Here is a 20885-nt window from a genome sequence, read left to right on the forward strand (position 1 = left end):
TGCCCTTTGTCTTGGATGCAGGCAACGTACATCATATCAGTGTGGATTCTCGATGCATAATGAACTCCATCGTTTGAGAGAGAAACCAGCTCATCTGCACATGGGTGTGTACGTATGTGCACATATGAAGATGTACACTGACATATGTTGGACAAGGAAGATGGGGAGGAACATCACCCAAGGTCTAGCAAAGTATTCTACTGTTACATGTATATTTCATTTGTCCACTATTCTGTACCAACTCTACTTGCAGTCCCATTGTTAAGAAGATAACAGCATTATTCACATAACTGCAATTTCTGAAACGAGGGGACCATCTCAGTGTCATCACACAGTACAAAATGTTTATTTCAAGTGCATTCAAAATACTGTGTCAGGCAATTTGCATCCACATGTTAATGGTTTCTTCAAATCCCTGTGTGTATGTGGATCAAATGCGTTTGGAGAGGGTGATCATCACGGTGTCTGCAGATCATGCGAACGGTTGTTTGCACTCTCACTCTGTCGGTTTTTCATCATTAGGCTTAACTTCTAAAAAGGGAGAGACAGAAAAGCGTATTTGACTTGACTGTTGGCCCGTAGTGTGACTAAATCTAGTTACCTTCCTGCAAATCCCCCTCCCTTCTCCAACCCATGTCCTCCCATCTACTTCTCTTCCAATCCATATTTCCCTCGTCCTCCTCCTCGCCTCTCGTTACCTTTCCCTCCCTCCTCTGTCAGGTTCTCCTGACTGGTGCTGGGTGTGTCCTTCCTGGGGGACGAGGCCAGCGGGCTGTTGTATCCCTCCCAGATGACAGTGGACCCGGTGTTGGTGGAGCGTAAGCGCAGGCGGGGCGGGGTCTTCTGGTCTCCGGTGCTGAAGGACTGAGACACTCCCACTGCCCCCCTCGCCAGGCCCAGCCCCCACCCGTGGCGGGAGCCCAGTTTGCGGCGTCCCATGGATGAACGCACCCTGGTGCCGGTGTCACCTCCTCCTGCCTCCCCGTCAGACTCGGGTTGAGAGGGAACCCTCCGGAGGGGGGAGGGGGAGCCTGGTGCACTGCGGGGGTCTAGGGGGGGAAGAGGGGGGAATGGCATCCATATTTAGACAGATTCGATACAGATTAGATGCAAGGCTGGAGTCTTCCTTCTCTACTATCGTTAGGCAAACTGGTCCAACAAACTCTGGAATCCATTAAAAATCCTTCCTTTAGGTAGCATATTTTCATCAAACATTTAAAACAAAAAAACTATGGAATCAATTCCATGCAGCCTTGGATTACTTTTGGTCTAGACCAGATATTTCGTTTAGTGTTAAATTTGTATATAAACACATATATTATATGTGTGTGTTTTAATAATATCAATACACATATATATATATATATATATATATATATATATATATACTGAGTGTGATGTTTGTGGTGATGTTTGCGTACTGTATGTGAGTCTGTATTTGCCTGAGACGAGAGACTGCACAGGTGTGAGGGAGCTGGACAAACAGACTTCATGAGTAGTCTCACCAGGCTGAGTGGAGTGTGCGTCTTCCACAGCGTCTGCCAGGTTCTCCACACTCCCAGCAGCGTAGTACAAAGCACGGCCCTCCCTCCCTGCTCCTCCACCTTTAGGCTTGATCAGCTTCTTCATCCTGTCTGCTATCCAGTTGGACTTCCTGAAGGCAGTGGGGGAGGTGTACCAGAGGGGTACAGGAGAAGAAGAAAAGGGATAATTAAAGAGGTGGAGATGAAAATGGGGAAAGAGTGAGAGATGGGCAGGGAAGGTAGGAATGCTCAAGCAGTAGGTCGATGTTTCTCCGCGCTGTATGTTTCGACCTAGCTAGGTGTGTGTGTTTACTTGGCCTTGCTGAGCACAGGGACACCAGGCTCTAGAACTCTATACTGATCCATGATCTTCTCCACCAGCTTCTGTTTCTCTCTGCGCAGCTCGCTCAGCTTCTCCCTGGGGAGAGAGGGGAAGAAAAATATGGGGGTGAGAAATGCAAGAAAAATGTGTTTAATTTTACATGGCTGTTTGTCCATAGATCCCTGCCTGTTAGCCCACTCTTGTTTATTAGACGAAGGGGATGAGAAGATTAAAACAACCATTATGCATGTCTGTGCATGTGTGTGTGTGTACTGACTGGCACTCTCTCTGCTGAGAGTGGTGTTGGTCTCGGCGCTCTAGACTCTGTTCCAGCAGAGCTCGGTTGTCCTTGGACAGAACCTGGTTCTGCTCCACCAGGTGGCGGTTCTCCTCTTCCATGTTCCCCTTCAGTTGAGTCAGTAACTATGGAAACCCCAACACACAGGCACGCACACACACAAAGCCTAAGGGTTTCAAATTCATCTCAAGTAACCACCGACGGGGGAAATATCAAGTCAATCAGTTTGTGTTTGTGTAAACATACGAGTGAGTGTGTCGGTGTTTCCTAATTTGCAGCACTTGCTAGATGACTGTAGTGAGGGGAATTTTCATTTTTGTAATCGTTAGAGGACGGGTGGTCAGCCAGTGTAAAAACAACTTCTGAATCGCTTATTGTCAGCCTTTTAGTGTCTGTATGTTTGCTCTACCTATTTATTTGTGTGTATGTCTGTGTGTATCTCGTGCTTGCATGTCTACTTCATCACCTGGGTGTTTGTCAGTGTTTGTGTGTGTTGTGTGTCTGTGGGTGTGTTCTGACCTGGTACTGGCTGTTGAGGCGGACGTTAAACAGATCCAGACTCTGGTTGTTCTCCCTCAGGGTGCTGATCTCTCCCTCCAGACGGGTCCTCTCCAGCTGGGCAGCACTCAGCTCGCCCCGCAGAACACTGCCCTGGGCCAGCAGCTCTGTCTGGGCCTGGGCCCACTCCCTCTGCTGGCCCCGCAGCCTGGAGCACAGCACAACCACAGGATGTGTCACAACACCAAACAACATCACACCTGTAGCCACTCCCCTAGCCACTTTCAGCCACCCGTACATCCTCTGGGGGTCTGACAACACCACCCTAACGTAACATCGCCATGACGATATGTCACAGTGCGGAATGAACGCTAAACCTGCAGCCACAACACCTACAGCCTCTAGTGGTTGTAGCTTTGAATAACAATAGCGTGATATGTCGCCAGCAGCCCCTTTCCTCGCCTCGTTCATGTGGGTTGTAGCAGAAAACAATGCAAACCTTTACTCACTTCTTCTACTTTTCCAGCAGCCAGGAAAACAAACCCATAAAAAATATATATTTGTAAGCATTTGTTTATAAGATTTAAGATATAAGATAACAAATTGTTGATCCATGTATGTAAACATGCTGATATTTCTAACTATTTTAGGCAATTGTTTGTCTAAGAATTATGTTAGGCGGTAACTAACCTATCTGTATTTAAACATTTTGTTCCATAGACCAGGGCCGTAATCATAATATATTTTGGGGGACACACAACCCCCCCAAAAATATTGATATAAAAAATATATAAATGTTCTACGCTACGACAGGCAACCATGCACGCTGTCCAAAATTATCATAACAAATGATATTCATATTCATAACTAAACGTAAAAAGTTCTCAGGGGGGGACCCTCAGACCCCAGAACATTTCTCCCCCCCCAATGTTGACTCCATGGCTACGGCCTTGTCATAGACACCCCTGTAAAGCCATTGGGAATTTAACCCAGAAGTCAGTTACCTCTCGTTCTCTTCTTTCAGTCTCCCTAGTTCTCTTTCTCTTTCTGCTTGCTTCTGGATCTCTCCATCCATCTTCTCTCTCTCCATCATCATGTCTTTTTCTTTCTCCTCCAGTTGGGCTTTCCCCTCAAGAAGCTTCTGATACCTGAAGATCACATAAGTAGACACACAAACAAACACACACACACGCATACATAGAGAGAAGTATATGTTATATCTGGTCCACCTAGCTAGAGTGTGCTGGTGCAATATCCAATCTCCACTAATCCTAAAGACTATTCTATTCTCATCGGAAGTGATTAGGAATGTGTCCAAATGTCCTGTGTGCATCTGGGTGTGCATGCTTGCATACATTTAAGTTTGCAAGAGTGTACCACGCTCCTGTGTCACTCCATGTGTGTGGGATGAGTGGAAGGAAAGTTAAAAACGGGCACATTCTCCTCACAGAGAAGACTCATAAAACGATGCTGTCCACCCCCAGAGAGCCCAAGCTTCACTAGGGCTCTCTCTCCCCCAGGCACACTTCCTGTCCGTACCTCCCCTCCAGCTCTCTGTGTTGCGTCTCCAGGTTACGGTTGCTGCTCTTCAGGAGCCGCTGTTTCTCCAGCAGCTCCTCTAGCTCCGCCTCCTGCCTCTGCTGCAGAGCTGTCATTCGCTCGTGGTCCCGCCTCGTACCCTCCATCCTGGCCAATGATTCCTCCCGCTCCCTGGACCACACCTTCGCCTCCGCCTCCAAGGTGGCACACCTGGCCTCGCTCTCGCTGCACCTCGCCAACAGCGCTGCATGCTGGGAGCTCAGAGACGCCTGCTCCACCTGTGTATGTGAGTGTGCGAAATAAAGGCATTTCTTTTACAATAACGAATTAGCTCAGTCAAGAAACACCTGAACATAGACGAAACTTAGACTCACAGTTCTTGGTCTTCATGAAAAGTGGAGTGCGTGCTGTGGAGTGTACCTGTAGCTGAGTGTGTGGTGTACCTGTAACTGAGTGTGTGGTGTACCTGTAACTGAGTGTGTGGTGTACCTGTAACTGAGTGTGTGGTGTACCTGTAACTGAGTGTGTGGTGTACCTGTAACTGAGTGTGTGGTGTACCTGTAACTGAGTGTGTGGTGTGGTGTACCTGTAGCTGAGTATGTGGTGTGGTGTACCTGTAACTGAGTGTGTGGTGTACCTGTAACTGAGTGTGTGGTGTGGTGTACCTGTAACTGAGTGTGTGGTGTACCTGTAACTGAGTGTGTGGTGTACCTGTAACTGAGTGTGTGGTGTACCTGTAACTGAGTGTGTGGTGTGGTGTACCTGTAACTGAGTGTGTGGTGTACCTGTAGCTGAGTGTGTGGTGTACCTGTAACTGAGTGTGTGGTGTGGTGTACCTGTAGCTGAGTGTGTGGTGTGGTGTACCTGTAGCTGAGTGTGTGGTGTACCTGTAGCTGAGTGTGTGGTGTACCTGTAACTGAGTGTGTGGTGTGGTGTACCTGTAACTGAGTGTGTGGTGTACCTGTAGCTGAGTGTGTGGTGTACCTGTAACTGAGTGTGTGGTGTGGTGTACCTGTAACTGAGTGTGTGGTGTGGTGTACCTGTAACTGAGTGTGTGGTGTACCTATAACTGAGTGTGTGGTGTGGTGTACCTGTAACTGAGTGTTGACTGTCTGCAGCTGGTTGCAGGTGTCTTGCAGGCTCACTGAGTGTCTGTGCAGGCTGTCCACCTGCTCCCTCAGATGACTGGACGCTGACTGGAACTGGGACAGCTGGGAGAGCAGCACCACGCGCTCGGCACACACAGATGCATTCTGATTCACACACACACACAGACACACACGCATACAAAACACACGCGCACACATGCGAGAGAAGAGGAAGCAGGGTGGCGAGGGAGTGAGTCAGGCAACAGACTGTGAGGAAGCATGAGAGCATTACATGAGTACATCCCCCAGAAATAAAGGGATTATGAAAATCAAGTCAGGAGAGGCAGGGTGCACACCTCTAAAAGCCCTCCAGCAGTCGGAACGAAAGATCATGTCATCTGTTTACACCCACTAAACTAGGAAGAATAACTGGCATTACGGAAAAACGCAGACTGTGTGTTGACAGTTTAAGAGTCAAATAAGTTGACCCCCCCTCCTCCCACACACACACACCTCTCTTTCTAGGTCTATCAGTCGTTTGTTCACAGGCCAGTTCGCCTTATCCGCTCCTGCATTCAAGTGGGCTGAACGGTGGCGACCCTGGTTGGGTTCAGATAGGTCCTCCTCAGCCTGCTCACTGGAGACGGCCTGCAGTGTGTGAGGATGTGTGTGTGGTTCTGACGGTGTGCGTGTGAGAGAGAGGCCTTGGGAAGTCTGGTCCAGGGGGATAGCATCGACTTCTGAACTTCGTTTTCTCTTTTCTGATCGGAGGAGAGCGTCAGTTGCTGTTATTAATTCGCCCTCCATTCTTCCCAGTTCCTGGTTCAGTCTTGCAACTTCATTCGACAATTCCTTCATGTCTGCCTTCTCATTGGCCAGTTCCTAGGAGCCAACAAGTTGGAGTTCATTATAATTTATAAGGTATATATAACTCATAGTGTTTGAATCACTGGACAGAAGAAGAGAAAGACACACACAAGCACACACTAACCTCGATCAGAGTGTTCATCTTTGCTTGAGCCTCTGTGTTTTGCTCCTTAAGCTGCATGTTGTCCTTTTCCAGGCTATTCAGTCGAGAGCCAAGCTCCTTTTCCAGGTCTTGCAGCTGAGTACAGATCTCCTTAGACTGAGACAGCTCTTGACACACACGTCTACAGAGGTAGAGACATAAACCACACTATTTACAGTAGTGTACAGTATTCAGTAGTGTCACAATTAGACACAATATGTGTACATATTGATAATCTCTCAGATGAAAGTGGTGCAAGCCTCTTGGCTTAATGTATGTGTGTTTCAGTGTGTCTGTGTGTTTCTCTCTGTGTGTGTCTGTGTTTCTGTGTGTGTGTGTGTGTGTGTGTGTGTGTGTGTTTGACCTGTGTTCAGTCTCCAGGCTGCAGGCTCTCTGGTTGCTATGCTCCAGGGCGGAGGCGGTGCTCTGTAGTTGTTGTCTCAGTCTGGCCGCCTCCCTCTCCCTCTGCCTCTGCTCTTTCCGTTGGCTGTCCAGGTCGCTCTGACAAGCCTCCTTCTCCTGCTCCAACCGCGAGGCCTCCAACAGCGCCTGGTCCCGCCCCCTGCCCAGCGATTCTGCTTCCAAGGCAGACTCTCTTAGCTCCGCCTCCAGCTGCTCCTCCCGGTGCCGTGAGGCTTCCAGGCTCCTCCCCTGGCGTTCCAGCTCCGTCCTCAGTGATTGGATAGTCAGCTCCAGTTGGTCCCCCTATCAAGTAGGTATGCATTCAGGAACACACCATTCAGAAATGTTAAATATTTCCTGCACTACCAAAGGTTAATGGAGGTTTCGTGCATTGTAATGAATTTTACACAGTGCCTATAAATTGCAGTTGAAGGAGATGATGTAACTGCAGTATGTATTGTATTTTAGTGCAGGGTGCTGTTTGTGTGTAGTCCTTGAATATTACAGTGTGTGTGTGTGCAAGCATGTGTGTGTGTGTCACCTTGCGCTGGGCGCCGCGCAGCGTGTCCATGGATCCACGCAGCGTCTCCCTCTCTCTCTCCAGGGAGGCTCGCTCGCTCTCCAGCGTGGCGATGACGCTGGCCTGCATCCTCAGGAGCTCCGCCTGGCTGCGCAGGCGACACAGCTCCTCCTCCATGTGAAGACTCTCCGACTGCAGCACCTGACACACACACACACACACACACAACATGGACAGACAAGAGAATGGACTGATGAAGGGGTAGCTGGATGACGTAGAAGAATGATGGATGTGTAGGTGGAAGTACGATTTGGTGAGTGGATTGATAGATGGATTGATAGTGAGGTTGGTGGGTGGATGGATGGATGAACAAAAAGGGATAGACTGATTGACCAACACCTACTGTTGATTTAATACTGACAGAGTAAAACATGGTTTGACTTGTTAACCTGTGTAATTGCATTCACAAGTTGTTTCTCCACTATGTGGCATTTTGAGCTATCATACATGTGGTATGTCACTTCCTGTTGAGCGTATAAAATAATTGATGTCCGCGTGTTTAAGTTAGCTAAGGTTGAGCAAATTGGAGAAGATGGTGCAAGCTGTATATCCATCCACTCTTAGTCCACAAGCAGGCAAAAGTGTTATGTTGCGTTTTGTTTGGTTATTATTTTAATAACATTTAAGTGTTTATGAACGTATGATTGATTGCTGTATGTATTTTATTCATTTCTGCATAGTTCTACGGTGTTTTGGTGTCTGTCTTTGTCAGCGCAATAAAGAACATCTGTACAAAAGAACCTGGACCTTGGATGTGAGACTAAGGGCAGCACAACCTGTTTTCTGGATACATTTACTAGTCCATTAGTGAGGGACCCAACTTTAATTAATCCATTGCTTCATTCTCCCCATACCTCTATTTGTCTCCTGGCCTCCCCGAGGTTCTCCGTGGCCTTCCTCAGCCTCTGCCCCTCGGCCTCCAGGAGCACCAGTCTCTGCTCGGCCTCCCAGGCTTTCCTGCTCTGCTCCCCCAGTTTGGTGCGCAGGTCCTGGGCTAATGTGGCCTGCCTCTCAGCCTCCTCCTGGGCGTCGTGGAGCTGGGAGGACAGGTGCTCCACATCAGGACCAGGAAGGGCACATGGAGGTTGTTCCTCTATCTTCTCTTTCGTCGCTTCCTTCGTCTCCACCATTTTGGGGGTAGAGGAGGTAGAACTAGTGGGAGGTGTCTGATCTCTCATGGTGTCTCCTTTCTCAAGATGTTCTTCAGTCTCGTTCGGAGCGTTGGTTGTCTCTTTTGACGCTCTCTCTTTTTCTTTCTGTCCCTCTGCTTCTCCTCGTGTTTGGGGCCTCACCTCTTCCTCCTCTTCCTCACCCTCTCTCTTTTCCACCTGGCCAATCTCCTCCCCGACGCCAGCCTCCCTCTGGGTCATTATGACGTCTGCGCCTCTCTCGTCCTCCTCCACTCTTCGCCCCGTTCCCTCCCCCTCTCCCCTGGAAGACTCAGAACCTAGGACTCCTCTCTTTGTCTTTCCCTCGATCTCTTCCTTCTCCACCAAGGCTACTTTCTCCCCCTGCTCTGCCTTCTCTTCTTGGTGTTGCTGTTTTTTCGTCAAAAGGTCCAAACGTTGTTTCAAGGTTGCGTTCTCGTTTTTCAAATTCTGAAACTGAGAAGTGAACAGGGAGAACAGACAGAGATATAATATGATGTGATTGACATGCGGCTGAGTCCGTATAGATTGACCGTCTTTTGGGTACAACTGTGATGTAACTTCCATGAACCATGTACTCTCACCTCCCTCAGTGTATTCCTATGCTCTGCCTCCAAACTAGCCAGCTCCTCCTTCACGTCCAGTGAATCAGCCTCCTACAATGCATAACGGTCGTTTCTTTCAATGTTGGATTTTTCTTCCGCTTTGCTCACACTTTTGAGTGAGTAACACGAATTTAACCCTAATGTTTGTCGTCCCGACATTCTAATGGCATGTATTCACTTGCAATTGAACTGCAATCCAACCACAGTGTCTTAACCCCCGAACCTTTCAGACTCTTAAAAGCAGATAATTTTGACAGACTGACAGACACCCGCGTCCCCTGACCTCCTGCTCAGCCTGAAGGCTCTCCAGGCGTCTCCTCAGCTCCGCGTTCTCCTTCTCGGCTCCCAGGAGCCTCAGCGAAGAGGCTTCCCCCACTTCCACACTCAGAGGCTTCAAGTCTGAAAGACAGAGGGGGGAAAGGGGGGGATGAAGATGGAGGAAGAGAAATGTGTTTGTTATTCAAATTCAGACAACTCAATTAAATGTACTCTTAATTTAACTTAATTGACGATAAACAAACCGGCTGACGGACCGATCATTTCATCTGATTGGCTCATTTGGCTTGGCTCCTCGTCAGACTCGACATCCTCTGATTGGTGGAAATGTCGAGCGAGTCTCATTGGTCCTTGGCTGCCGATGTTGTTGTGATTGTGGCGAAGCTCGACCTCCAGTCCCATGTTCATCTCCAACAGTTCATCAACCCGCTGCCTCTCTGTATCCCGCTCCTACACACACATAATATGTTATACTCGTCTGCCTGTGCTACTGCCATCACACACACACACACACACACATATAAAGACTATAATGTATGAAACACACCCAAGAAAACACTTTTAAATCCCTACCCCTTCCATGTCCATGAGTCTCTGGCGCAGCAGTAGATTGTCCCTCTCCAGCTCCCGCAGGCAGGAGCAGCGGGCGCGGGCGTCTGATAGCTGCTCCTCCAGCAGAGCCCGAGTCTCCTGCAGCGCCACACACAGCTGCTGTTGCTCCTGCAGGGGGCAACACACAAACACACACTCACTCACCAAATACTAACCAGGGAAAACAAGTTCTCGAAAACTCAGTCAAGTGAATTTATGGTTTCTTTCATTTATGAATATGTTTTTTCATCCCAGACAAGCCAACCCCACACGTACACCAGCAACGCCTGAGACACCCAGCAGAATCGTTACGAGCGTGAGAGACGAGGCGTAATTGACTATGGATTTTCCTCTGCACATACCATCAGGGGAGACAAGAGGGCTTTGCTTTATCTGTGGGCTACAGAACCATGATGAGGAGCTTTCCTCATTGTTGTCCTCCAATTAGGGTTTTAACCTCGCATACAGAGCAAATCCACTCCAATGTGCCGTTTGTTTACATGAGGGGTTTTCAATTCACACATTGATGTGAATTGACATTGACCTTTTAGTTGAAAATGTAAATGACCCCTGAGGAGTGGAAACTTTAGAAACCATAAGTAGTAAACTGACAGATGTCATTCAAGGTACGTAAGTTTATATTTACACTGTATGACAGTTAGTGGTCGTACGCTTTTGCTGTCATTACCTTTCTAGTTAGTGTGTGGGTTTGGCTGCCTTTATTTGTGTAGTAGTGGCTCACAGTCTCTGGTGTGGTTTGTAGCTGGTGGTGCGTTGCAGTACCTTGAGCTGCGTGCGGGTGAGGTCCAGGCTGCGGAGCCTGTGTTTGGTGCTCTGAAGCTCCGTCTGGAGCTGTTCGGCTCGGCCCGCTCGCTCACGGAGGCAGTCCAGCTCGTCACGCAGCGCTCGCATGCCACGCACCTCGCTGTTCAGGGAGCGGTTCTGTTGGGGCGAAGCACGCACACACACACGCACACACACACGCACACACACGCACACACACACGCACATACGCACACACACACACATGCACGCGCACGCACACACACACAATCATCAATGAACAGAGGGTGAGGTAACATGTGGATCAGAACAGTCAGATTCATTTTATGAGCGAAATTGTTTCTATATTTGAAGTTCAGGAAATTGAATGTAACGCGTGTAAAATGTCTCACTAAGAATTACCTCCTTCTGCAGTTTCTTAAGCTGGTCCTCCATAGTGTGGACTTCCTGTTGGTAATCCATTAGTTGGTCTCCTTTGTCTTCCCTAGAAACATTACTCATGTTGTTATTGCTGTGAAAATCTCCACACACACACACACTGTACACACTGTACACACTGTACACACTTACACACACTTACAGCTCTTGTTTGAGTCGGCGTAGCTTAGCCCTGCTGTCTGCCAGCTGGACTGCCAGGCCCTGGGGTACTTCTTCTATGTGACCACCTGGAGGCACCGTGTCAGACTCCGCCGGTGCTTCCCGCTCCCTACACAGCACTGCTATCCTCTGAGAAAGGCGTGGAAGGCAACAGGAGTAACAGACAGATGGAGGGCGGGATGTTACGTTTCTGAATCACGTTTTTGTGTGGGTCTGCCTGTGTGTGCGTGTGTATGTGTGTGTGTGTGTGTGTGCGCGCTTGTGTGTGTGTATTGTGTGTGCGTGTATTGTGTGTGTACCTCCAGGTGAGTGTCTCTCTGCGCCAGCAGCTCTTGTATCTGTCTGGCCATGGAGACAAACAGCACCTGTAGCTCCGCCCCATCCAGCCCTCCTAGCTCCTCCCACTGCAGGGGCAGCACCATACGGGGGTCCTGGGTGACCTGATGGGAGAGCAGATTCACACCTCTCTATGGTGAAATCAATGTGTGTCAATGAACCTGGCACAAAATGGCAGATAGAGAACGAAGAAAGAAAGATACATGTACGGCGTTGATAGAGTTGAGATCTGCGTTTACAGACAGGCCAAGGGAATGACTAACCTCTTGTATACAGGTGGCGATGGCTGTTTGAGTCTCAATATCCAGGGACTGGATCTGTTGTATGAATGTTTCTTTTTTCTCACACTGTGTGGAAAATACAAAGTACTCTGTGAGTCATATTAATGATTGGATATTTACGTGTGTGTATACACTCTTGTGTGTGTGTGACGTCACCTGCACAGCACAGCCAAGTAGCAGCAGCAGCAGTCTCCTCAACTCCTCTACTGCTGCCTCTGTCCTCACACACACACACACACACACAGGAGAACTCAAGCTGAGTATACTGAGGTTTTTGGACAAGACATTTAAAGATGTTCAGAAGAATCAGAATCAGAATCGGAAATGGTTTTAATCGCCATGAAAGTTTGCACAGACAAGTAATTTACTTTGGCAGAAAGGTGCATACATTAAACATATAGGAATCTTAAAACTTAAATCCGTCATCAAACTATACTAAAGGTATATGTTTGAAGGTATTTAAGATTAATTTCAGAGGAACTCCATTGACAGTATAATGGTGCTTCTTACCAGTTAGGGGGTCCTGACCCAAAATAGCAATATTTGGCAGAGGCATTAAAATCAACTGCTGTAAGTCTTCCTGATGGAAATAATGAGAGGGGCAGAGAGACAGAGAGATAATGAAACAAACTTGTTTCTCTCTTTCATCGCTGGCCTAAGGGATTAATGTGATTCAAGCATACAATGGCTGGCCTTTGTTGTATTACAAAACTTTCCACAATCTCTCCCACCGGACAGCACAATTAAGGGTATAAACATGACCTGTCAGTCATCAGGTCAAGTATGGTCTGCAGGTTACACTCTCAGAAAGAAAGGTGATTAATTTGTCCCTAAAAGAAGGAACCAGTTTTCAAATTGCACCCAATAGAGTTTTATATGACCTGAAAATGGTTCACTGGGACATTGGGTTGCAAGTGTTCTTTCTCCTAAAATGGCAAAAGGAAATCAATACAGTGTCCTTGTGTTACAAGAGCAGTGACTAGACGTGTGATTGATTGGAGGGATATGAACCGGAAATGCGTGCATCTTAAACACAACCAAAATCGAGCACATCTCCTGTATTCTTTAGCTGGGGCTTGAGGAGATTCATCAGTTCAAATGACGGAATCTGATAGAACGTGTGCGTGTGTGTTCCCGCCTGCATCTACTGTTAGTAGTGCTGCCTCTATATTTGGTAGAGGTTGTCAGGCCACAGACTTTAGAAGCGAGGCTGTCGTGATCACACTGCACTGTCAGAGGCTGAAGGTTTTTGCAGGGTCCGTGTGACCAGGAAATGCAGAGGGGGAAGTGGAACCACAGGGAAAAAAAACGTGAGAAAGAAAGTCCTCTCAGCAATGGCGGTGAACCCACTTCTTAGGACGAACAGTAAATATATATATATTCAGCTGCACAGCATAAGTGAATTCACGCCAATTATTAAGTGCTTAAGTACCTTATTACAATATTTCTGAATGAAGAGTTGGCTGAATGAATCACGTCAAAGACGTAACTGACAAACTGATTTAGATTTTTCCTTGTTTTTCTCTGTAATAACCTTTTTTTATCTTTATACCACAATTTGTAATTTGTTTTGCATCAAATTTGTAATAATTATAATGGATGTTTCTTTCATTCACTTTCCTGATTCAAGTGGTTGTTTGTGTGTGTTTTTGTATCCTGTTATCTGGTACGTCTGGTTTGTCTCGCCACTAAAATAAACAAATAAATCTCAAGTCTGACAAGAAAGATGGTGTGTCATGTCAACCCTTCAACACTTCTAGACTGAGGCTGGCCAACCACCCCTGTTTTCAGAACAAAGAATCAATAGAGTCCCCCAGAAGTTTGTTCAGAGAAACATAAAGAACAAGATTACCTGGTAGTAAACTCTGAGATGTCTGTTGAGGATGGAGAAGTTCTGGACGCAGAGCATCTGGTCATGGTTCTGGCTGTGGTACAGGTGTTCCATCTTGGGGTTAGGGTCACTAGAACAGACACATTATAATTAATCTATTTTTAGACCTCATATAGAAATAAACACATTTCACAAATCAACCATGTGCATAATCACAATTTTATTATTAGTGGGATCGGGATCCTCCATGGTGTGTGAACTCACATGACCCTCATGACCTCATTCAGAAAGATCCCATTGGTCAGTCTCAGGTAACGGTCCTGGGAATTCTGGGAGTTGGAGTTGACCTCCATGTACTGACTGTAAAGAGGAATGCCTTCCTCTTCCCTCGGCACAACACTTTCAAAGAGCTGCACCTGGGAGGGGAGGGGGGAAATGACTTTAAAGACAGACACTTCAGAAGAAGTATACCAGAGAGAATGTGAATGTGAAACAAATCTTAAGTGGTGCTCTGAGACAAGATCCTTGAAGAAAAAACGATATTCCCTTGAAACCACTAGGAGCTTAAACAATGAGGGTCAATAATAGTATCAGAGTCCTTGAAGAGATCCAATTGCAGGCAACATAAAGAATTGTTGTTGTTTATTTGTTTAGATCAGTGAAACCAGAGATGGTGTTAACTTGAGGCACAGCGTTGACAGAGTAGGAAGTGACAGAGTACTGGGTGGGGGAGAGGCACGTCCCTGATGGAACACAGGAGAAGCCATCGCATCAAAAGGAGAAGTTGGATGTTTTCTAATGTTGCACTCCTCATAACTTACTAAATAATGCATTATTGCCATGACCATCCGATTCTTGATGGAATCAGGACAACTACATATAGGCTGCTGTTCTCAGGATAGGTCAAATCTACACAATAAGCAAGAGAAGGATACAAGTTGTTTGTGTTTAAACAATTAACACTTCTTAAGGCAATGTGTCCCTTAAAGGAAAAGCAACAGTATTAAATTATTTTGATCTTGGTTTACATCTAGGTGAAAGTGATTTGACTGAAGTCCACCTACCCAACGCACCAACGCACTCTCCATAAATTCTTCTATTAAGTCCATTACGTTAGAGTCCATCGTTGCCGTATAGAAATACAAAAATGAATATCAACGTATACATTAAGTAAGTAGATAATAAGTAAGTAAATAAATTACAGCTAACATCAAAGTTGTATGGCCATTGACATACTTAATAGAGAGCCCATCTTGTGTCAAGCCAGTAGTGGTTTGACATTTTATGTTCCACTCCCTTCCTCTATTTCACTTGAGCTTGTTGCTGTTGGTGAGCACATTGCAAAACCACACCGGAATTTGAACAAGCGCACGTTGCAGTGTGTGGGTTTCTTCCTGATACACTCACTGACACCTTTACCAGTTCATTTGTTTCCACAAAACCACCCAGCTTTCTATCTAGAGGGCGACAACTAAACGGAAACTAAGTGATGCACATTTTGACTTTTATGTTTTCTCACTAGTGATGTCGTGAGTTGTGAGTCAAGTCCTCCAGAACGAGGTGTCTGGATATTTGGTACTCAAATACCAGTCCTACTGTGGTCTTTACAGCAAGTCTAATAAGTTGCGCCTTGGTGACATCTGGTGGATTCTCAGTGTGCTTTTCTTTGAAAAAATAAATATTTTGTAAAAAAATACAAATACATTGATTAACATATTTATAGAACACACTCGGAATACTACTTGTTCCACTAATCTAGGAAATAACTCACAAAATCTTTGGTCAGCTGAGTGATCACTTAGGCCTGCTATGTTTTTAATTTAGTAAAACTGTAATATGTGGGGATGATGGTGGATGCTGTCATGCTTTTTGTTGTGGTTTATTTCTCTTCGTCCCTTAATAGTCAATTGTTGTGGTGATTTGTATCTTCCCAGTGTTACTGGGTGTAGACATGCTGGTGCAGCAGTTATAGGATTATTCATGTTAGGATTATGAGATTGTATGAGGGTTTCAGAGTGGACCAGATGACATTGTACTTCCACACGGCTTCATGTTGTCATATTGAATTACATAGTCATCACACACACACACACGTGCCCACTTGATCCAATTCCTCTGGTTGAATTGAAATGACCCACATCATTCAATACAAAAGGAGACAACACCACAAAGCAGTTAAAAATGTCTAACTTTAATACCTTTTATGCATTTTGCGAACTTTATATGTTAGAAAGCATTGCAATCACAAATGCTATGCCTACTAGTGAATAGGAATGAATGAGAATTATACAGAACATGAAGGGTGACAGTTACATTGCCAGTGTGAATTGAATTTTTAATTGGTCCCATTTCAGATCAGTTGAATCAAAATGTATGCTCCAAAGAGCATGTATGCATGCATGTTTGTGTGCATATGGGTCTTCTATGTGTGAGTGCTTGCATAACATGGTTGTTTGGTAAATGTTTGTTTGTGTGGACAGTACATTGTTTATGGGGATCAGTGTGTGTATATCTTCATTGGTTCATCTTGGTAACGTGTCAGATCTGTGTCTCGACCTTGTTTATTCTTGATCTCATGTGGGCTTATAAACCCCTTTACACAGTATTCACACTCCGCCCGTTGGACTGACCACCACATTGCCCAAAGAGCACTGAGTTCTACAACGTTCTTGGGTTCTAGAACACTTGCACAGAGGGCGCTTGAGTGTCATTGGAACAGAGCCTGTTTGCATTGGCCATGTGTCACAGTGGCTGTCTCATCAGTGGAGTATGAATAGCAGGTGCTTCCATGTGTCCAACACACCATGAGGTCAGAGAACAAAGAGGCCTCAGACACACGTCACCCCCACCCCCTACCCACCCACCCCCACCCCCAGCCCCCCCACCCCATCCACCCCTGCCCCAACCGCACCTTCCCACCCATGCCAGCTTTCTCTGCCCCCTTTTTTGTAGTTGGTCTTTCGTTTAGCTGGATGCGGGCGGGGATGTTGCCTTCTCAACATTTTCCACCTCTGCAGCCTCAGGGGCCACCTCCACCTGAAAGAAAGAAAGAAAGACAGACAGAAAGACAGAAAGACAGAAAGACAGACAGAAAGAAAGAAAGACAGACAGACAGAAAGAAAGACAGACAGAAAGAAAGACAGAAAGAAAGAAAGGAAGAAAGGGATAGAAAGAAAAAGGGAATATATGGATGACTTCATGGGGCCTAAAATGGGATCTGACGTGCATTAGCTTTGCTAATACTCCCCTATAATACTAAACTGAAAGGGATTCAAGTCTGAGCACTAAATGATTGAAAGTGAACCAAGGCATTTGTCGAACTCACCGAGCCAGGCTGCAGCAGATTGAAGAATGCGCCCTTGAAATCGGTCACGGTCTCCTTGACTCCCTTCTCAAGGATGTAGCCCACACTCTCGTCCTCTGGGTTCTCCAGTTCGGCCGCGCCCTCCATAGCTGTCTGCAGGTACCGCAGGCTCACTATCACCGTTATCTGCGCTCACCATGACAACAGAGAGTCAGTGGTCAAGAGTTCATAACATGGAGTAAAAAGAGCCAAACAATGTACTTCTAGCTATGGCCCGTCTAAAATCTATGGCTTTCCTCAAATATTTGTCTTCTGGACGCAGTCTATTCCACTGACGTTTACGAGGGAGCCTAAATGAAGGGCGGTTTCCGAGGAAGGCCAGGAGAATTGAACTGCAGCCTCATTAGGGGGTATTGATCCAACCTCACACTTTATGTGTTGTTCATGAAATGACACATTGAATGACGTACTGGGTCACTGGTTCATAACCTCTGTTTGGAACATATTCCATGTGCCCCTAGGGTTGGTAATTGGTATAAATTAAAAACAGTAATCAATTGAATTGATCTCAGATACAATCTTAATGAAGATTGTGTACTTCTGCCAGCGTTGCTATGTGTGCGTGTGTACTTGTTACTGTGCCTGTGTGAGTTCGACCCTGTGTGTCTGTGAATGTGCAGGTATATAATGTATGTGTTTACCTGCACGGAGATAACAGACAGGATGCCAGGACCAATGGTGTTCATTAGGCCCATGTAGTAATCCACCAGAGCCTGTCTGCAGCCTCGGTTGTATAGGTTCAGTTCCTCTGATTGGTGCTCATAGTTGAAGTGGGCGGAGTTGTCGGTCAGGTGTTCCTGCAGGCATGGACGTGGCGAAGAAGGGTTACAGCAGCTAAATGGGACCCCGTCCATCAGGTAACGCCCATCCACATTACTCCGCACGCGACTAGAGACGAGAAAGGAGCGAGAGGAAATAAAGAAAGAGAGTGAAGGAAAAGGGAAGGGTTGAAAGTAAATGGTCAAAACGATCTATGCTCTGACGTGTAACAGTGTTGAAAGTCAGCTATGACCGTTAACCACATAGCTCATCAACTCCTCATTTCCTTTTTCATCCCTCCTTCTTGTCTCTTTCTGTTCTCTTCTTCCCCAAACTCTCACTAAGTCTTTCTTCACTTTACTGTATTCTCACTCCCTCCCCTCCCCTCTCTCATCCTCCCTTCCCCTCTCACTCACTCCTTTACTTCCTTGGAGGTAAAGTCCAGGTAGCGGCTGCTGATCCACTGGACCTCAAACCAGTCTCTGTAGTTGGTGTTGCCGCAGCACCTAAGGTCCATCTGTAGGCGATCAATGGTCTCCTTCTGAAAGCAACGGCCCGGGACATCCGTGTCCCGGTAGAACCGGATACCATTCCTCAGCCCGACCTGCAGAGAGAGAGAGAGAGAGAGAGAAAGAGAGAGAGAGAGAGAGAGAGAGAGAGAGAGAGAGAGAGAGAGAGAGAGAGAGAGAGAGAGAGAGAGAGAGAGAGTGAGTGAGTGAGTGAGTGAGTGAGTGAGAGAGAGGGGGGTATGAAAGAGAAAGAGAGAGAGTTTTCCAGTATTGAAGGTCAGTAAAGTTAGTCATTTTTGTCATCTTAATACTTTTTATTTTGGAACATAACAATCCCACCCAAAGCACATTTTCATGATCGTTATCAAATGGACATTAGTTTAAGGCTTTTGAGCACTTTGCATTTGGTCACTAAATCATCACCTTCATTGCTCTAGCCCCATACAAAACGTCTCCCCCCAGCCCCACCTTGAGTGACTCCTCCAGGCTACCCTGCAGGGCGTAGCTGAGCACCACAGCAGAAATTAAGTGAGCACACAGCAGCATCGACAAGCCAAACCAGGGCAGCAGGAAGGGCTTCCAGCGAGGGAAGCGGGAAGGATCCAGAGAGTCCTGGCAGATGCGCCCGGCAAACATATAGTTTCCTATAGATGCCAGACCCACCAGCATCAGGATGTTGGGGACCACATGGATCTCTGTGTTGTCCATCACCTTAAAAGACAAAGGGCAACTATGTGGTTATGTGATCACATACAGTAGCTTCCTGGTCTAGTCTAAGTTTTTGAATTATAGTGTACAGTAACTTACGTTGCAGTAACATAACATGATGTAAAGAAATAGTCATGTTATAATGTATCTTGGTGTGCATTGTTGTATTGTATTATAATGTATTGCATTGAATCAGAGCAAATCGTATTGAATGACATTATAATGGATTGTACTGTCTTGTGCTGTATTGTGTATGCTGCACCATGTAGCCTGAAAAAATCAATCCCAGTAAATGTTAGCGCGAGTGGTTTCAATCTCTTTTGTGCTCACTTTAGCCTTGTACCAGAGAAATCCAAACTGAATATTCTTGGTAGCCTTAGTAATATAATAACTTGATTATTATGGTATGTGGCTTAGACATAGACACAGAATACATAATGACTTAGACAAAGAATAAAGGTCCTCCCTGAAGAGAAGGGTTCTAAAGGAGATACAGATTGTATTAAATTTTGTTTTAATTCATCAGACACTAATCATTTCTAATCTCAACCTGGGATTGATTCAATTCCAGCCCCTACAACCATGTCAGGACTTGTCAGAATCCAGCCTCCATATCGGAAATCATTCACACCCAGTGAGAGGCTATTGTCATTGGGGAATTTCCTGTAGCTCCATGGAAACCATTGATCTTCCCCAAGAGGCTCTTATTGAAGCTATCAGTAATCAATCCTTCATTGAATTTCTAAGGAGGTTATAACATTAATCTTATCTCATTTTAAAAGCATGACTTTCTCTGGGGATCGCAAACAACTAAGAGAACACAAACAAGCCCATGTATGCACATTTACTGTCAGAGCCACTCTCTGGCATTGACCCAACACACACAGGTGGAAAAGACAGCTGTATCTATGTGTGTGTGTGTGTGTGTGTGTGTGTGTGTGTGTGTGTGTGTGTGTGTGTGTGTGTGTGTGTGTGTGTGTGTGTGTGTGTGTGTGTGTGTGTGAGTGAGTGAGTGTGCAAGACAAAGTGTAATCACTTGAGTGTATGAGTGCATACATGGATTTGCAAGTATATGTCTGTGTATTGAGTTTTTATGGATCGTTTGAAATATGTACTGTATAATACATACAATATCCCCCCCATGGATGAATAAAGCACTTTCCTGTTGTGTGTTGTAGGGTTACACATCTCTGTCTATGTGCTGTGTGTGTAGCCTAGTATGTATGTATTTAGATCCTACCCCAATGCCCCCTCATACCTCAGCCCTGCGGAGAAGCTCCGTCTTTAGGTAGACGCCCAGGCTGAAGGTAAAGGCCCCGGCCAGGACAGTCACCCAGGAAATCAGCCACAGACCCTGGGCCAGACGCACGCGCCGGTGCAGGGGAAACTGCATTTTTAACAGGGCCATGGCTCTCTCTCACCACCACACCCAGCAGAGCCCGCTCACGGTAGAGGACGAGAGGCAAGGGGTGAGGAAAACAAGAGGGGAAAGGGCTAGGTAGTGGGGATGTAAGGGGTGGAAGGGTGGATGAGAACGTGGAGGAGGAGAGAGGATGGAGACAGTGGGTTTCTGAGGTGAACTGTGATTCTTCAAGGTGTCTTGTAGCTTTGTGTCGGAGTTTAGGTCACGGGAAGGTTGTTGTCGTGGTCACTCTGAGGCCTGTCTGTGATGCGCTGTTGGTTATTATGGGGTTGAGCTCCTCTAAGTTGTTCCTGGAGGATGAGATAAGAAGTAAGATCCTTTGAAGGGCAGGATTGGGTTTAGACGATAATCCAAAAAACACTTTCAAGTGAATTGAAGAAATTCACAAAAACGTTTTGATAATCCAATCAGAATG

General features: G+C 46.3%; 2 protein-coding genes across 4 annotated transcripts; both read right to left on the reverse strand.

Moving 5' to 3' along the window:
- Nucleotides 1–311: 311 nt before the first annotated feature.
- ccdc88b (coiled-coil domain containing 88B) lies at nt 312–14943 on the reverse strand. 3 transcript variants are annotated; one of them, XM_067248346.1, is made up of 28 exons: nt 14772–14943; nt 13972–14123; nt 13729–13837; nt 12387–12456; nt 12033–12091; nt 11859–11942; nt 11559–11699; nt 11243–11388; nt 11065–11146; nt 10663–10821; nt 9862–10008; nt 9546–9738; nt 9296–9411; nt 8992–9063; nt 8114–8863; nt 7221–7400; nt 6642–6982; nt 6260–6419; nt 5782–6150; nt 5272–5433; nt 4181–4458; nt 3646–3789; nt 2663–2849; nt 2123–2268; nt 1837–1941; nt 1506–1654; nt 699–1049; nt 312–531 (listed from the first exon to the last, which is right to left on the reverse strand). In XM_067248346.1, the coding sequence occupies exons 1-28, from the start codon at nt 14829–14831 to the stop codon at nt 497–499; spliced, it is 4947 nt and encodes a 1648-aa protein (XP_067104447.1). In that variant the 5' UTR covers nt 14832–14943; the 3' UTR covers nt 312–496. The 3 variants fall into 3 exon arrangements, with proteins under 3 accessions (XP_067104447.1, XP_067104446.1, XP_067104448.1); XM_067248345.1 differs by having other exon boundaries at nt 9534–9738; XM_067248347.1 differs by lacking the exons at nt 13972–14123; nt 14772–14943 and having other exon boundaries at nt 9534–9738; nt 12387–12452; nt 13729–13830.
- A 1728-nt stretch (nt 14944–16671) lies between these two features.
- On the reverse strand, nt 16672–20455 carry rom1b (retinal outer segment membrane protein 1b). The gene is made up of 6 exons (XM_067248105.1): nt 20306–20455; nt 18808–19050; nt 18247–18434; nt 17713–17959; nt 17033–17197; nt 16672–16743 (listed from the first exon to the last, which is right to left on the reverse strand). Exons 1-6 carry the CDS (start codon nt 20453–20455, stop codon nt 16672–16674), a joined length of 1065 nt encoding a protein of 354 aa, XP_067104206.1.
- Between the last annotated feature and the right edge of the window lie 430 nt (nt 20456–20885).

The sequence above is a fragment of the Osmerus mordax genome, chromosome 12 (genome assembly GCF_038355195.1).
Source record: "Osmerus mordax isolate fOsmMor3 chromosome 12, fOsmMor3.pri, whole genome shotgun sequence".
Taxonomy (NCBI): Eukaryota; Metazoa; Chordata; class Actinopteri; order Osmeriformes; family Osmeridae; genus Osmerus; species Osmerus mordax.

Bases quoted from the DNA above. Each gene is read 5' to 3' on its own strand.
- rom1b (XM_067248105.1), bottom strand. From the start codon at position 20,455: ATGGCCCTGTTAAAAATGCAGTTTCCCCTGCACCGGCGCGTGCGTCTG. The intron at 19,051-20,305 runs GTATGAGGGGGC...TTGTCTTTTAAG, and splicing joins AGCTTCTCCGCAGGGCTGAG to GTGATGGACAACACAGAGAT. The intron at 18,435-18,807 runs GTGGGGCTGGGG...CTCTCTCTGCAG, and splicing joins GCCTGGAGGAGTCACTCAAG to GTCGGGCTGAGGAATGGTAT.
- ccdc88b (XM_067248345.1), bottom strand. From the start codon at position 14,831: ATGGACTCTAACGTAATGGACTTAATAGAAGAATTTATGGAGAGTGCG. The intron at 9,064-9,295 runs GTCAGGGGACGC...TATGCATTGTAG, and splicing joins GCCTTCAGGCTGAGCAGGAG to GAGGCTGATTCACTGGACGT. The intron at 1,050-1,505 runs GTGAGACTACTC...TTCCCCCCCTAG, and splicing joins CGCACACTCCACTCAGCCTG to ACCCCCGCAGTGCACCAGGC.